A 17,937-nucleotide genomic window follows, 5' to 3' on the forward strand; every position below is an offset into this window, starting at 1 on the left:
GCATTATTGGCCAAAACGAGGTTTATGATCTCTCTCTCTTGCTCCTGTGTGAATATGGGGCCCCTGCCTCCTTGGTGTTCTCGACGTTCAATCCTATGTTGGCCAAACAAAATACATGTAGCTTACTGTAAAATGATACAGGAATAGATACCAAAACTGTTGATATAGTACATGCAGTAAGCTATGGATTTTCTGTTGATAGAAGATACATTTCTGTGTCAAATGCATACAAGTGTGTTTAGTGTTTTGCAAATCACTGTGTGTAATGTTTTGCAAAAAGTGTGAAGCTGACAATGTGCTTACAGTTGTGCAAATCTGTGTTTTGCTCCTTGAGTGTAAGGTTTTGCTAATTGTGGGAAAGTTCTAATTTTAGTGTGTAAGCAATTGAAAAAAACTGTAAGCCTAAAATAAGGACAAACTGAATTGCTTTCATGGAGGACTGGCTTGAATTGTGAGGATGACCACACAATACATTTTATTATGAGCAAAAGCTATTGGTTTTCTATCCAAAGTTGCAAAGAAAATGTGATCCATTTAATAAACACTGTGTGTGTGTGTGTGTGTGTGTGCGTGTGCGTGTGTGTGTGTGTGGGGGGGGGGGGGTGTGTGCGTGCGTGTCTGTGCATATGTGTGTGTGTAAGAATGCTGAGAAGTAGAAGCAGAAGAACATGCATTTCTTAATATTCAACATTCATCTTCAAATGAATCACCATCATCATTATCTTCATCATCATCATCATCACCATGCCATTGACTGATACCTTGAGATTTGGTCACAGTTCCACATGGTGAACAGTAGCCTCTTATGGTGCTTCTCCTCAGTGACAACACTGAAAACAACAGAAACACCATCCGTTATAATACACCCAGTCAAGTCCTAGAGTCCTATTGCATACAACTAATATAGTATAATGGCAATCAATATAAATTGAAACCTCTGATAGATTATGAAATAATTTGATAAGATTATGAGAGGTTCTATTGGGATTAGGAAAGGGTCTGTTGAAAGGCTTCACACTATTGGGATAATCCTGCTCTTCACTAAGCTCCTAATGATGCTGGAATGGAATGGAATAAAGCTTAGAATACTGTCACATTGCATGGCTGAATGACCACAGGGCAGACACAGACAGGGAGACTGACATTTATTGAGCTATACTGTCCCATACTGTAAAGTGGGAATCAAAACACTGAGGCATGAGTGATGACAAAAAACACACAGACAAATACAGATTCACAGATACACAAAAATAAGTCATAAAAAGTTGTTGAAAATCAAACGGTTGTGTTGTTGTCCTTATTTGAGATAGAAGAGTAAAATATTTGGGCTCACAAGTAAAATGTTTCCAGGAAGATGGGGCACTTGCAGTCCGGCACCATCTTAGTCTTCTGTCGACCTCCAGGATCATCATCAGGTACCATTCCCACCTGAGAGAACACACACTTAGAGCTTCATTCAATCAAACCAGCATTATGGTATTTCGCAAACCTAATTTTCTCCATAATATGGATTAAATAAAATCACAAGTGTGTGTGGACAGTATTTTGTAAACAAATACTCTTTATAAGGGTTGCTCTGGCAGGCTGGGACTGGGATTTCCAGACTGAGACTGACTAACACAGTAAGAGACAGTATTCACACCGGCATACACTTCATGTAGACACAGAGGACAGAAGACTAGAGAAGACTAGAGGTCAGCATCTGTGACAGCACGGTATGTCCTCCACGTCTGTCTACCATACTCTCGCACACACACAAGCAGACACACACACATGCACTTGTACACACACACGCAGACACACACACAAGCGCATATACACCCACGCACACACACACACACACACACACACACAGTATGATACCACTGGCACCAATCCGTCTGACCTGTGCCAAGGTCTGCTGAGAGAGGAAACAGGTCATCAAAAGCCACATGACTACTGTTACCAGTTTATCAGCCACATTGAAAACAGAAAACTGAGATATCTGGAGTGTGTGTGTGTTCGTGCATGCAATCTTTTCTTCCAGCCTAGCATTAACACACCTGATTAAACTAATCTGAGTCTCGATTGAATACCATGACTGTTTGGAACCGAAGCATACAAATGCTGCTGTGCAGAGTCACATACCTTAACATACGAGTCACATGTGATGTGCTCTTTTCTCATAAGGCCCTTTGCCTCCATAACTGTGGATACAAGATTGGGTACATAGAAATGAATCATTCACAACAAACAATGAAATACCATCAGCACACTAAAGGGGACATGTCAGTTGTGTGACTGGTCTCTGGTCCACCAACTCTCACAGTCTCATGTCTGAATTAGACGTTCATCCATGTTTCTCAAACGTCAAAGTTTGAAGATGTTCTAAACGTCAAATTTAGAAGTGTTTAAGGTTAAGTTCAGGCATTAACTCCAAATTCTTAAGGTTAGGCATTAACTCTGAATGGTTAAAGTAAGGGCTAAGGTTTGGGATAGGCTTAAAACAAAAATATAAAAAACAACATCCTCTTGTTGGATTCAAACTTGCAACCTTTGGAATCAGAGGTAGATGCTTATGCCCATCCGCCATCCCCGTCCACAACACCAGCAAAACCGAAATCTATTTGAAGGTAACAGCGCTCACTGTTGACCCTAGTGGCCGGTTTCCACGTCATCTCCCGACGTCCTCAGACATGGATGGACGTTTAATACTGACTTGTATCACGGGTGACCTGGCTGCTCTGTTATTCAGTAAACATACTGTACACATGTATGATGAGAGGTTAGGGTGAAGGGAGAGGTAGAATTAAGCCCTTTGATATCATAAGGAACACTGTACATAAAGCACATTTTACATGGTTTGAGATTGAGATTTAAGACTTACATTTACATTACATTTTAGTCATTTAGCAGACGCTCTTATCCAGAGCGACTTACAGTTAGCACATACATTATTTTATTGAACCCACAACCCTGGCGTTGCAAACGCCATGCTCTACCAACTGAGCTACATCCCCTGCCGGCCATTCCCTCCCCTACCCTGGACGACGCTGGGCCAATTGTGCGCTGCCCCATGGGTCTCCCGGTCGCGGCCGGCTACGACAGAGCCTGGATACGAACCAGGATCTCTAGTGGCACAGCTAGCACTGCGATGCAGTGCCTTAGACCACTGCGCCACTCGGGAGACTCAAGCCTCGGGAGGCTTAGATCCTCTTCCACTGGTACACTGTGACTGAGGTCACTAGGGGACGTGTCCCACTTTATTCCCCACTGGTGCAACACAATCTCCAGTGACATATTATTTCAGAGATTGGGATGTACTGAGTGTCACCGAGCTGGGGACACATTCTGTTGAGGATATATATTCTGGAAACCCGACTCACAGTGACAGTGCTTCAAAACAGTGCTGTCACTGTGTGTGTGTGCATGTGTGCGTGTGTGCATGTGTGTGTGCGTGCGTGCGTGCGTGTGTGTGTGTGCGATTGTAAGAAAAGCCGTCTGAAAGGTTAGAGGCGTGCAGGAGACAACCAAGACACTTGACAGGAGTTGTGGCATGAAACAAAATGTTTCACCTAGAAAAAATGGTTGGTGTTTCCTGTCTGCTGCCCAGTTGAGCGAGGCGGGCAGGCGGCCTACTGAATTACTGAAGGCCTAAGTTCAGACAGCTCAAACACAAGTGTGTGTGTGTGTGTGTGTGTGTGTGTGTGTGTGTGTGTGTGTGTGTGTGGATATTGTGTGGATATTGTGTATGTCTGTGTGTCTGACAGAGGCAGTGCAAACACACACACAGTCTGGCATCTGACTTGAGCTGGGTTGAAGTCTTCCCTTTGTGTTTTCCCTTCAGGCTACAGGCTCCACCACAGCCACACAATTTCGAGGGAAAACACAGAAACAGAGAAACAGAGAGAGAGGCGAACTAGATGCCAATAGAAAATAGCTGGACAGAAAGGCGGAAACCATACAGAAACACCACTAAGATTAGCATAAAGAGATTCACAATTCTCATACAAAGCCCAATTTATATTATATATTCTGTGAATGAAATGTATATTATATAATGACCTACCATATTAATAAGTAGCCCATTTAACCATGTTTAAAGAAGACAACTGTTTATACTATAAGTCTGTGGTGGAGGTGACAACATAGAGCCTGCTGTTTGGAGGATGACATCCTGGTACGGTTGTGACTAGAGGGAGTACAGTGACTTTTCATAGCAGGTTAGGAGAGCACTTTAGCTAACCCTAACCCTTTTCCTAATCTTAACCCAAGTCTCCTAACCTGCCCCGTTAATTATCCTAACCTGCTGCGTAAATTCTCCTAACCTGCTATGAAGAAGTCACTTCCGGTCGTACCCCCTCTAGTCAGAACCTCCTGGTACTCACCATGAACGATAAGGAGTCCATCCTCTGGGATGATTGACAGTTTCAGCTGACCTATGGGCAGAGAGCAGACAGGAAATTATTCCTAATGATTAGGTCATAGTGGTTCATCCATGTACAACTCTGTTAGCTTCCTCTAGTCTAGTCCAGAACAATATGTGTGCTTAACCAGTGGGCCTAATAGACATGAATACATTGTATAACTTTGAGCATAAATATTTGCTTTCATGAGTCTCTGGATTTCCTTTTTGTATCTCCAGGATCTGAGATAAGAATATTTCCTATGTAGAGTGGAAGGAAGGGGGAGAAACATTGCCTTAATGATCACTTTAAATAACACAGAAGAGATCTATTAACAAAAGTAAGTCAGCGTGGTATTGTGTTCTTGACTTAAGCAGGATAGGTGCTGGGAGCTGGCAGTGCCCTCACATAAAGCAAACAGTGTTGGCAGAGTTAGCAAAGAGTCTACTGTTGCGGTGTCCTGGGGCTTTACGTGTTAGCATATCAACCATGCTGCTATTTACCCTGTGTGCTATTGACTTTGGCACTGTAGCTTTACAACTAAACCCCCACACACCCCCAGACGTATGTTAAGATGGGATGCGACCAGCTAGGTATGACACTGGCCCAGTGGCCTTTGTGCCTAGTGATGTTTAAGATTCCCACACTGAAGTTGGCATGGCTTTCTAGTAGACTGTAGCTGACTGCTGTATTTGTCCTTTAACAGCATGTGGTGGGTCACTAGAAGTGAGGTTAGGTGGGTCACAATCCCTAAAACTTTGGGAACTATGGGCTGGGCTGGGCTGGGGAGCCTTGAGGAAACTAAGGTGAAGCATGGACATGGAAAGGAGGTATTTCAGAGACAGGGGTAAGTACCAGAACAGAGGCAAGGGAGCGAAGGAGTGCAGCGTTTCGGAAAGACAGAGGAGCTCACAGCTCATGCGAGGGGGAGTGTAGCTTTTTGGACGCAAAGGGCACAGCCTGAAAGAGAGGGAGTGAATTAATAGAGCGTGGCAGATGAGGGAGCACTATGGCTCAGCGCTCTACACCCGACAAACCCTGCTGCTACTGCTTTACACAGAGAGGACACACACATACATACACACAAATAGGCACTGATAGGCACACACACACACACACACACACATACACACATACACACACACACACACATACACACAGACACACACACACACACACACACACATACACACACACACACACACACATACACACACACACACACACATACATACATACAGTACACACATATACTGTCATGAACCCTGCGTCCTGAGTCTGTTCCTGCCTGGGTTGCCGTTTTTCTGCTCGGTATCTCCTGTTTTCCCAAAGGTTCCTGAACGCACCCTGTCCGGTTGCCGGGCGACGTTGCTAGGCAGGTGATCTCTCGATTACCCGCACCTGCTTCTCATCAGCCTCGGCACACCTGGTCCTGAACATCACCCCTTCTTAAGCTCTGACCTGACATCCATTCCCTGCCGGATCGTTAGCCATTAACAGTATGTTTTGCCAGCGCATCAGCCTCCGAGTACTAGCGTTAGTTTTGTTGTTTTTGCACCTTGTTGACCTGCCTTGTACTTACCTCCGTTTTTTTCTGTCTACAGTCATTCTCCCGGAACCTTCACCCAACCCCTGCCGTGCCATCATTTAATCTGCCACTTTACCTCCACCTACTCATCTCCGCCACCCGCTCCGTCTCCTGGATTATTCTGCATCCTTTTGAATCTGTAAATAAACACTCACCTTCGTACAACTCACCTTGTCCTGGTCTGCTTCTGGGTTCGGTCTTAGAGAACCGTGACAGAACGATCCGGCCAGAAATGAACCCAGCGGACCTGGACTCTGTTCGCCATGCCATTACCCATCAGGAGAAGATGTTGGGACAACATAGCACGGCGCTACAGGAGATAGCGTTGTCAGTTCGGAACTTTTCTACCAGTCTGACGAAGATCCAGGCTCAGCTCAGTTTGCTGGTGGAGAATCCACCACCGGTTTCACCCATCTCGCCTGCGGCTTCTGGAGCTGTGCCCTTCCGTGAGCCCAAGGTTCCGACACCTGATAAATATGAGGGGAATTTGGGAAGATGCCGTTCCTTTCTTATGCAGTGTGGATTACTGTTCGATCTACAGCCCCACTCTTATGCCACAGACAAGGCTAGGATAGCCTTTGTCATTGAATTGCTGCGTGGTAGAGCCCTGGAGTGGGCTTCAGCCGTATGGGAACGACAGGACACCTGCATGGCTTCATACCAGGAGTTCACGGCAGAGATGAGGAAGCTGTTTGACCATCCTGTCCGAGGTAAGGACGCAGCTAAACGCCTGTTTTCTCTTCACCAAGGAGCTCGCAGAGTTGCCGACTTCGTTATCGAATTCAGGACATTGGCTGTGGAGAGTGGGTGGAATGAAGAGTCACTGCAAGCAGCCTTTTATCAGGGGTTGTCGGAGCAACTCAAGGATGAGCTGATCTCCTATCCGGAGCCTAGTGACCTGGACAGTTTGGTCGCTTTGTCTATTCGGGTGGATAACAGAGTTCGAGAGAGAAGGAGGGAGAAGCAATGGGGCCCGTCCAATTAATCAGCTTCTCGGTTCCCAGTCGGGTCAGGAGGTGGACCAGAACGCGTCGATCTTTGTCCACCACACGGGATTAGTGGAGAGGTCCTGCCTCCAGATTCTGAACCCATGCAAGTGGGGCGGCACGGGTTAACCAAGGAGGAGCGCCAACATAGACGTGAGACCAACCGCTGCCTCTACTGTGGTAGTTCGGGACATTACATCTCCACTTGTTCCCAGCGGCCGTCAAACTGCCCGGCTCGCTAAGTTTGGGAGGATTTTTAGCGAGCCGGTTTCAACCTCTCAATACCCCTGTCAGACCCCGTTTCCCGGCTACCCTCATGAACAGGAATCAGAGTTTAGCGATTAACGCTTTCGTCGATTCAGGTGCCGATGGAAGCTTTATTGATGCCGACGTGGTGGAACAGCTGGGGCTTTCCAAGGAGCGATTACCGGAAGCCATTGAAGCTACCACTCTGAACGGCAGTAGTCTGGCATGTATCACGATGAGGACTGAACCGGTTAAGATGCTGTTGTCAGGGAATCATTCTGAGGTTATCTCATTCTTCATTCTGCCTTCTTCCCATGTTCCTCTGGTCCTTGGATACCCCTGGCTGAAAGAACACAATCCCACGTTCGATTGGGTGACTGGCAAGGTAACTAGTTGGAGCATTGATTGTCATGCTAACTGCCTCAAGACTGCCTGTTCCCATTCTGTTCCCAGTCAGGTTATTGAGGCTAACCCCCCAGATGTGTCCCTGGTTCCCGAGACATATCACGATTTGGGGGAAGTGTTCAGTAAGCAGAGGGCTCTGTCACTCCCTCCCCACCGACCATATGATTGTGCCATAAACCTGTTCCCTGGAGCTGCCTATCCCAAGGGACGGTTATACAGCATCTCCCGACCTGAACGTGAGGCTTTGGAGACCTACATAAAGGAGTCCCTAGCTGCTGGTCTCATTCATCCCTCGTCATCACCCCTGGGGGCAGGATTCTTCTTTGTGAGTAAAAAGGATGTCTCTCTTCGACCTTGTATTGATTATCGGGGGTTGAATGATATCACGGTCAAGAACAAGTATCCCCTGCCCTTGATGAGCTCTGCTTTCGACTCCTTACAGGGTGCTACTGTGTTCACCAAGCTGGACCTACGCAATGCGTATCATCTGGTCCGGATCAGAGAGGGGGACGAGTGGTTGACTGGTTTCAATACACCAATGGGTCATTTCGAGTATCAGGTGATGCCGTTTGGACTGACCAATGCCCCAGCAGTGTTCCAGAGTATGGTGAATGACGTCCTGAGAGATATGATCGGTCTTTTTGTGTTCGTTTACCTGGATGACATTCTAATCTTCTCTAAGGAGCTTTCCAGCCACGTCCAGCATGTCAAGCAGGTTCTGCAGCGATTGTTGGAGAATCGCCTGTTTGTGAAGGCCGAGAAGTGTGAATTTCACGCCCACACTACATCCTTCCTCGGGTACATCATCTCCAGGGGAGAGATTAGGATGGACCAAGAGAAGGTTAGGGCAGTTCTGGATTGGGCCCAGCCCGGTACGAGATTGCAGCTCCAGAGGTTTATGGGGTTTGCGAATTTCTATCGTAGATTTATCCGTGATTACAGCCATGTGGCCGCTCCTTTAACTGCCCTGACTTCTAGTACCAGAACCTTCAGTTGGAATCCTGAGGCGGACCGAGCATTTCTGGATTTGAAGAGGCGATTCACCAACGCTCCGATTCTCTCTCAACCTGACACTGCTCGTCAGTTTGTCATTGAAGTGGATGCGTCTGATGTGGGGGTTGGCGCCATCCTGTCCCAGCGACGCTCCACTGACGGTAAACTCCATCCCTGCGCCTACTACTCTCGTCGTCTTTCGTCTACGGAGAGGAACTACGATGTGGGTAACCGGGAGCTCCTTGCGGTGAAACTTGCCTTGGAGGAGTGGCGCCACTGGTTGGAGGGGGCGGAACAACCGTTTGTTGTCTGGACTGACCACAAGAATCTTGCTTACGTGCAATCGGCTAAACGTCTCAACTCCCGTCAGGCCAGGTGGTCGTTGTTTTTTGGACGCTTTAATTTTTCCTTGACGTTCCGACCGGGGTCAAAGAACGGCAAGGCGGACGCCTTGTCCCGGATGTTCTCCAAGACGGAGGAGAGTGGGGCCAAGACTGAGACGATTCTTCCCCGGAACCTTGTCGTGGGAGCCGTTATGTGGAGGATTGAGGAGGAGGTTATGGCGGCCCTTCGGACGCAGCCCGGCCCCAGTAACGGTCCACCCGGTCGTTTGTTTGTGCCTGAGTCGGTCCGTTCGGCTGTCCTCCAATGGTCCCACGCCAGCAAGATGGCTTGCCACCCTGGCGTGGCTCGGACGATGGCGCTTCTACGCAGACGATTTTGGTGGCCTGCCATGGGAGAAGATACTCGGAGGTTTGTTGCTGCCTGTCCAGTTTGTGCACAGAAGAAGAGTGCCAATCGGCCCAGCTCTGGACTTCTTCACCCCCTACCCATCCCCCGGCGACCATGGTCGCATCTGGCCCTGGACTTTGTCACTGGGTTGCCCTCTTCTGAGGGGAACACGGTCATTCTGACTATTGTGGACAGATTCAGCAAGTTCGCCCACTTTGTGCCCATCTCCAAGCTTCCCTCTGCCTCTGAGACGTCCAAGATCCTGGTTAGGGAGGTTTTCAGGGTTCATGGATTGCCCAGTGACATAGTTTCCGACCGTGGTCCTCAGTTCACCTCTGCTGTCTGGAAGTCCTTCTGTTTGGCCATTGGAGCTACAGTCAGTCTCACATCTGGATTTCACCCCCAATCCAATGGACAGGCGGAGAGAGCCAACCAGAAGATGGAATCCACGCTGCGCTGCCTTGTTTCCTCCAACCCCACCTCTTGGGTCTCTCAGTTGCCTTGGGTTGAGTATGCCCACAATACTCTCCCTACTTCTGCCACTGGGATGTCTCCCTTCCAGTGCCTATACGGCTACCAACCCCCCCCCTGTTTCCTTCTCAGGAGAAGGATCTCTCGGTTCCCTCTGTCCAGGCCCACATTCGTCATTGTCACCGGACCTGGCATCGGGTCAGAAAGGCCCTCCTTCGAGTTTCTGACCGGTATCAGCTCCAGGCGAATCGTCGCCGTATTCCAGCCCCCGCTTCTGCCATCGGAGATAGGGTCTGGTTGGCTACACGGGACCTCCCTCTGCGGACTGAGTCAAGGAAACTGTCGCCGAGGTTCATTGGTCCATTTGTGGTGGAGAGAGTGATCAATCCGGTTGTGGTTCGACTCAAGTTGCCTAGGATGCTCAGAGTCCATCCCACCTTCCATGTCTCCTGCCTCAAGCCTGTTCTCCTCAGCCCTCTGTTGCCCCCTCCGCCTCCTCCTCCTCGGATGATCGGAGGAGGTCCTGTCTACACGGTGCGCCGCATCATGGATTCCAGACGGCGGGGCCGGGGTTTCCAGTATCTCGTGGACTGGGAGGGGTATGGTCCTGAGAAGAGGAGTTGGATTCCTCGGCGTCAGATCCTTGATAATGACCTCCTTCGTGACATCTACCGCCTCCATCCTGGCGCTCCGGGTAGTCCGCCCGGTGGCGTTCATCGGAGGGGGGGTACTGTCATGAACCCTGCGTCCTGAGTCTGTTCCTGCCTGGGTTGCCGTTTTTCTGCTCGGTATCTCCTGTTTTCCCAAAGGTTCCTGAACGCACCCTGTCCGGTTGTCGGGCGACGTTGCTAGGCAGGTGATCTCTCGATTACCCGAACCTGCTTCTCATCAGCCTCGGCACACCTGGTCCTGATCATCACCCCTTCTTAAGCTCTGACCTGACATCCATTTCCTGCCGGATCGTTAGCCATTAACAGTATGTTTTGCCAGCGTATCAGCCTCTGAGTACTAGCGTTAGTTTTGTTGTTTTTGCACCTTGTTGACCTGCCTTTTACTTACCTCAATTTTTTTCTGTCTACAGTCATTCTCCCGGAACCTTCACCCAACCCCTGCCGTGCCAGCATTTAATCTGCCACTTCACCTCCACCTACTCATCTCCGCCACCCGCTCCGTCTCCTGGATTATTCTGCATCCTTTTGAATCTGTAAATAAACACTCACCTTCGTTCAACTCACCTTGTCCTGGTCTGCTTCTGGGTTCGGTCTTAGAGAACCGTGACATATACATACCCAAACACACATAAACACACACACACACTGTCACGACTTCCTCCGAAGCTGCCTCCTCTCCTGGTTCGGGCAGGCTTCGGCGTTCGTCGTCACCCGCCTTCTAGCCACTGCCGCTCCTCATCTCATCATTCCATTTGTTTTGTCTTGTTTATTACACACACCTGGTTCATATCCCCTCATCAGTACTTATATAAGTGTTCCCTCTGCCCCCTTGTCCTTTAGTGTGATTGTTTATTGTGAGGATTGTTTATTCCGTGTATTTTGTATTGCCGGGGTATTTTTCCTTGTGTGCCTGTTTGGTTCCAGTGCGCCTGTTTTGCGCACTGGACTGTTTGACGCATTTCTGCGTAACTCTATATTCCGGAATAAATTCTGTATTCTGTGATTTACCCTACTGCGCCTTTGTTCGTGTGTTTATCTTTTGATTAAACATGTATGCATTTCACGCTGCGCCTTGGTCTGACCCGTCCTTCAACGAGCGTGACAGAAGATCCCACCAAAAATGGACCAAGCAGCGTGCCCAGGAGCAGACATCCTGGACATGGGAGGAGATCCTAGACGGAAAGGGATCCTGGACATGGGAGGAGATTCAGGCTGGGATGGATCGCCATCCTTGGGAGGAGACAGTGGAGGCCCGGTTTAGAGAGGAGCAACGGCAACACAGAAGGCGCCGGCCGAGGAGGAAGCCCGAGAGACAGCCCAGAGAGACAAAATGTTTTGGGGTGGGCTAAAAGGGTGGTCGGGATCGATGGAGAAGAGCCCCGACTACTGCACTCGTGGGGGCTCAGGGAGGAGTCCTCACTGGAGGAGGACTGGGTGCGGAGAGTGAAAGACTGGTACAGTCGGAGATCTCTAACGTCAGTTCCTAGTCCGGTACACCTCGTGCCTGCGTCTCGCACCAAGGGAGTGGTGCGTGTGCCCAGTCCGGCCCGGCCCGTTCCTGTTCCTCGCACCAAGCCAGTGGTGCGTGTCGCCAGTCCAGCCTGGCCCGTACCTGCTCCTCGCACCAGACTAGTGGTGCGTGTTCCCAGTCCGGCCCGGCCCGTTCCTGCTCCTCGCACCAGGCCAGTGGTGTGTGTCGCCAGTCCGGCCCGGCCTGTTTCTGCTCCTCGCACCAGACCAGTGGTGCGTGTTCCTAGTCCGGTCCGGCCCGTTCCTGTTCCTCGCACCAAGCCAGTGGTGCGTGTTCCCAGTCCGGTACAGCCCGTGCCTAGTCCCCGCACCAAGCCAGTGGTGCGTGTTCCCAGTCCGGTCCGGCCTGTTCCTGTTCCTCGCACCAAGCCAGTGGTGTGTGTTCCCAGTCCAGTACGGCCCGTGCCTGCTCCTCGCACCAGGCCAGTGGTGCGTGTTGCCAGTCCGGCCCGGCCCGTTCCTGGTCCTCGCACCAGACCAGTGGTGCGTGTTCCCAGTCCGGTCCGGCACGTGCCTGCTCCCCGCACCAAGCCAGTGGTGCGTGTCGCCAGTCCGGCCCGGCCCGTTCCTGCTCCTCGCACCAGACCAGTGGTGCGTGTGTCCAGTCCGGCACGGCCCGTGCCCGTTCCACCGGTGCCTGGTCCGGCACTGGTCAGCTGCTCCACTCTGGAGCCAGAGCAGTCTGCTCCACCGGTGCCTGATCCAGCTCTGGTCAGCTGCTCCACTCCGGAGCCAGAGCAGTCCGCTCCACCGGTGCCTAGTCCAGCTCCGGTCAGCGGATCCACTCCGGAACCAGAGCAGTCCGCTCCACCGGGGTCCAGTCCAGCTCCGGTCAGCAGCTCCACTCCGGAGCCAGAGCAGTCCGCTCCACCGGTGCACAGTCCAGCTCCGGTCAGCAGCTCCACTCCGGAGCCAGAGCAGTCCGCTCCACCGGTGCCCAGTCCAGCTCCAGTCAGCGGCTCCAGTCCAGACCCAGACGTCAGCCCCTCTCCAGGTTCGGGGTCTCCCACACCAGGGTCCAGACAGGGCTTGTTACATCGTGGGAGGAAGGAGAGGGGAAGCAGCGCGCCGAGGTCCAGACCAGACCAGGGGCGCAACGGGGAGGCTCAGAGAATGTGGTCGTCACGCCCGGAGCAATCCCCCTCCGAGGCGGAATGCCCACCCGGACCCTACCCTGTTATGTCAGGTTTGTGCGGTCGGAGTCCGCACCTTTGGAGGGGGGGGTACTGTCACGCCCTGACTTATGGGACTCTAGTATGTTGAGTCAGGGTGTGGAGTTCTATGTTATTATTTCTATGTTCTCATTCTAGGTGTTGTATTTCTATGTTTGGCCGGGTGTGATTCCCAATCAGAGACAGCTGTCGCTCGTTGTCTATGATTGGGGATCATATTTAGGCAGCCTGTTTGCAATCATTAGTTGTGGGATCTTGTTCCGTGTAGAGGCTTGTATTGTGTTCAGCCTGAGGACTTCACGTTACGTTGTTTTGTTCGTGTGTTTATCTTTTGATTAAACATGTATGCATTTCACGCTGCGCCTTGGTCTGACCCGTCCTTCAACGAGCGTGACAGGTACTATATTTATTGAAGATTAAATTAAATTGGCCAATTTAATGGCCAATTTGGGTGCAATCATTTAACTTAATTTATCAGAGATCAAATTATATTTCAACAAAATAATGTTTCAGGAATGCTAATCTTATCTGTTTCAAACAGAAACAATTTCAGAACAATCTGAGATGGTGGGTGTCATTGCTTGCTGAAATGACATGTTATGACCCAGGGGGAGACTGAGATAGACTGAAATAAAATAGGGCAGACTAGGAGAGACTGGCAACAATGGGCATATATCTGTTTGACCTCTCCCTGGCATATCAGCTCCCAGCTCAATTAGGACTGGGAGCATTAGTGCCAGTCTCACACAGAGCAGGCCCAGCCAGTGTAGCAGGGCCGGGACAGAGAGAGGTCACAGACAAACACACAGACAACAATGGCTTGGGCAACACTACAGACAGCATGGCTCCCTTTCAATTTGGGTATGAAAGTTATGGTTACAACTGAACCCTATTCATGTCAAATTTATAAAATGGAGTATGGCCAACACTTATGCAAGCCAAGGGACACGTAAATATATGTTAAATTTAGTGGCATAGAGACTATGCAAGAGATATAAAAAGCAGTAAAAAGCAGTCATACGTAGGCGTATGGTTCAAGCGTCACCAACCCTGGTCCTGGTGACATGAGTCTGCATACACACTGTAGCGCTCCAGGACCAAAGTTGTTGACCACTACACTACATATAGTATATGCTACACTTTAAAGGACCCAACCACCCACCTACCCACTATACAGGACGTCTCATGCATAATCGGTCAAAGACAACGGCAACACAACGGCCTCAGCAGGCGGCCATCTTGCTCTCTCCTGTCAGACAGGCCTGTGAAGGCTACAAGCTGCTACATTTTACTGCAGGAGACAGCCAGTGAACTGTTGCTAGTGAGACCTCATACCCTGGTAACCATCAACTGAACCCTATCAGAACTATTTTTCTGTCAGAAGAAAGAATCTGAATCGCACCACTGCTTATGTCTCTATTTACATTTCAAAGGCTTGGCCAGAACAGCAACTAAACTCTGTCTTCACAGAGTTGGTTTGTTTATGTGTAAACCATCTTTTGAAGAACTGAAATGAGGATAGGAGTGATATTGGAACTGTGGAATTGTTGTCAGAAGATAAGCCATTTTGGAGAGAACCTCTGAGAGGACAGTGATTCATTCCATCTGATCAAAAGGAACAATGGTGGATTTGATGTGAGGGAGTAGGCCTTCTTAACTTCATAGCAGGAATTCAGAAACCTTTTGTAAATTATACAACATTGCGCAGCGGTCTAAGGCACTGCAGTGCTTGAGGCGTCACTACAGATCCGGGTTCGATCCCGGGCTGTGTCGCAGCCAGCCGCAACCGGGAGACCCATGAGGCGACGCACAATTGGCCCAGCGTCGTCCGGGTTAGGGGAGGGTTTGGCAGGCCGGGATGTCCTTGTCCCATCGCGCTCTAGCAACTCCTGTGGCGGGCCGGGCACATGCACGCTGACACGGTCGCCAGTTGTACGCTGCTTCCTCCGAAACATTGGTGCGGCTGGCTTCCGGGTTAAGCGGGCAGTGTGTCGAAGCAGTGCGGAAAAAACATAGCAGAAATCTGGAAATACCATCCAACCCAAAACTGAGTGAGTAATGTTCAGTCTGAAGCTACTTCTGAAGCCAAAAAGTTAAAGACAATAATCTCTAGGTAATTTTGTTATATAAAGCTAAGTAAAAAAGGCTACTAAGCTACCAAGCTGCTAGGACAGATCAGATCTGGCTGCAACTTCAATTAGCACTGAAGTGTAAAGTGAGATGTGTGTAAATTCTTGAGCCTAACAATGGCAGCAGAGTTTCACAGCCTACCCCACCCAAATGCAGAGGCCTTTGAAGCTCCCTGCTCCATTGCTTCCCCCTGTGCAGAGGTCACCACAGTACAGTACCCCTTGGATATAAAAAAGAACACTGCACGCAATAAGTACAAAAAGAAGCTCCTCAAGGATAATCCAGAGTTGGGCTGTGACGGTCACAAAATTTTGTCAGCCAGTGATTGTCAAGCAAATAACTGTGTCTCACAGTACTGGGTCTCACAGTAACTGGGTCTCACAGTAATTGACCGTTAATTAACATAAACACATTTAGCATCTCCTGGCTTCCACACATAGCCTACAAGCCGCTGATGCAGACCTTGGGAACATCTACATAAAAAAAAGGCTAATAAATCCATGTAATATAGCCTACATCTTCACAATGAATCCATTATTTATTTTAGACAGGTCTAAAAAAACATGATATGAAGGAAATGTAGTCTATTTCAGAAGAACAGAATAGCATACTCTGAGTTATCCTTATGTTAGGTCCTGATCTGGCTATGCCAAATGGCTGTGGGCTACGCTAGTTCATTTAGCAGACAAGATTTGCTTAGAATTACGTGGCATTATTTTCTATTATTTTATAGTATGAAGAATACAATTGAACAAAGCTGAATAAAATATAAATATTTTCTCCAAACGATTTCAGGAAGTGCACACATGGGGCTTTATGTGTTGGGCGGTTAACAAAGAAATAGGCAGGGGCGGCCTGTTCAATAGGGCGATATGGGCGACGCACTGCCAAACGGGAAAAGGAAGGGATTTTTTTTCTAATCAATTATATCACGGCAACAGTAGTTATCAGTGTTGTAATCTAGACGTCTGATCTGCCACAGTGCCACACTGCCACTAAATGTCCAATTGCTTCAAATGGCCACCCCCCCTTTTGGGGCGATTTCAGTCAGGTTGAAAATCGCCCAGAAGTCTGTCATAGACTCCCATGTAAAATCTATTTTTTTCAAATTTCAGAGCTTTCAATACAATCTCTATGGGTGTCTGAGGGCTTGCACTTACGCGCTTTCGTCATACGTAACGTAACCATGAACGTAACTAAGAAAAGAGCGGATTGTGTCTTTGAAAGAAGTTCCTTTTTGTCGGCGAACAAATGAAGATAAATTGGCAACGAAACAATTAGGACCTCCCAGACCAAATTTAATAATTCAACAGGTTTCTACTAAAGGCGGAAAGTCCTACACCCGAGGATTTTCCAAAAATTGGTACGAACGAAAAAATTACATTGCCACTCAACTGGATGAGGGATACAGGCTAGCTGTCCGCCGCCACAACGATGAGGTTAGTGTTGATAATCACAAGTTTACTGGAGAACTGAGACCAAGTAGAGACTTTGGACAGGGTGGATATGGTATAATAAAGGCAGTTTATTCAGAGGTAAAGATATCTGGAATCGCGTGCACGGACCCGTTCGTCAAACTCTTAGGGAGCTATACATTAAGCCCCATTACTTACCATATCAGATAAGAGAAATTGCTGCAGCTACATATATTTTACATCCTGGCCCTACATAGTTCACTATTTGCATCACTTACCAAAATATTACATGTGGTCATATATGCTTGGAAAGTGGAGATGCCATAGAACGTCAAAAAAGTAAACATTGCTGGAGACACATTGCCGTTTTGGAGAAGACATCGCGTTTGCTAGCGAAGAGATTTGTTGTGGCAAATGAACTTGGGCTGGGAATTGCCAGGAACCTCACGATAAGATATATGTATTGCGAGTCTCATGATTCTATACGTATTGCGATTCGATACTGTGATTTTATTGCGCACCATATGTCTGTTGCAGAGGGATCAGAAAGCCATGAGAACGAGTTTTGATCAGTCATGGAAATAAAAGTGCTGAAAACAAATTGGCTCCCAATGTGAAAAGATTGAGAACAAGCTATGAAGGAACAATAATGGTGTTTTGGTGCAGGTACAGCCAACTAGCGCTAAAATATTGCGATATTGTCAATACAGTATATCGTAAAGTATCACTATGTAACTCGATTTCTTTCACCCCAATCCCTCAAATTAACGGTAAATAACTGAATTGTTTGCCCCACATTTAGCTAAGATGATTAGCTAGCCAGCTAAAATGTTTTATTTAGTTAGCAGTCGCATCTACAATAGTTTACTGTCAATAACATGTCTCCAAAAATGACGTGGTGTCTCCAATTGTGTTGACATTTTACAATTGCGATGCGCATCCATGAGTATCCACTTTCTGTAGCTCAGCTGGTAGAGCACGGCGCTTGTAACGCCAAGGTAGTGGGTTCGATCCCCGGGACCACCCATACACAAAAATGTATGCACGCATGACTGTAAGTCGCTTTGGATAAAAGCGTCTGCTAAATGGCATATTATTATTATTATTATTATTATTATCTGAAGAGAGCCCCGAAACATTGTGTGCACTGTGCAGACATTTTATGCAATAAATGAAGTAGGTTGAATCTAGTAGTTCTGATCTTCTGATTGGT

At 48.5% G+C, this 17,937-nt stretch overlaps 1 protein-coding gene across 1 annotated transcript in view; it reads right to left on the bottom strand.

Annotated features, from left to right (window-relative positions):
• Window positions 1-17,937, bottom strand: part of rgs3a (regulator of G protein signaling 3a) — a gene marked incomplete at its 5' end in the record, with an annotated part of 320,527 nt that overhangs the window by 281,905 nt on the left and 20,685 nt on the right. Inside the window, 4 exons of the mRNA XM_084159872.1 lie at window positions 762-830; window positions 1,334-1,428; window positions 2,128-2,186; window positions 4,368-4,418. Coding sequence (XP_084015998.1) covers window positions 762-830; window positions 1,334-1,428; window positions 2,128-2,186; window positions 4,368-4,418 — 274 coding nt within the window. The remainder of the gene's footprint in view (window positions 1-761; window positions 831-1,333; window positions 1,429-2,127; window positions 2,187-4,367; window positions 4,419-17,937) is intronic.

This window comes from Coregonus lavaretus (genome assembly GCF_964263955.1).
Source record: "Coregonus lavaretus genome assembly, chromosome: 4".
NCBI classification, from domain to species: Eukaryota; Metazoa; Chordata; class Actinopteri; order Salmoniformes; family Salmonidae; genus Coregonus; species Coregonus lavaretus.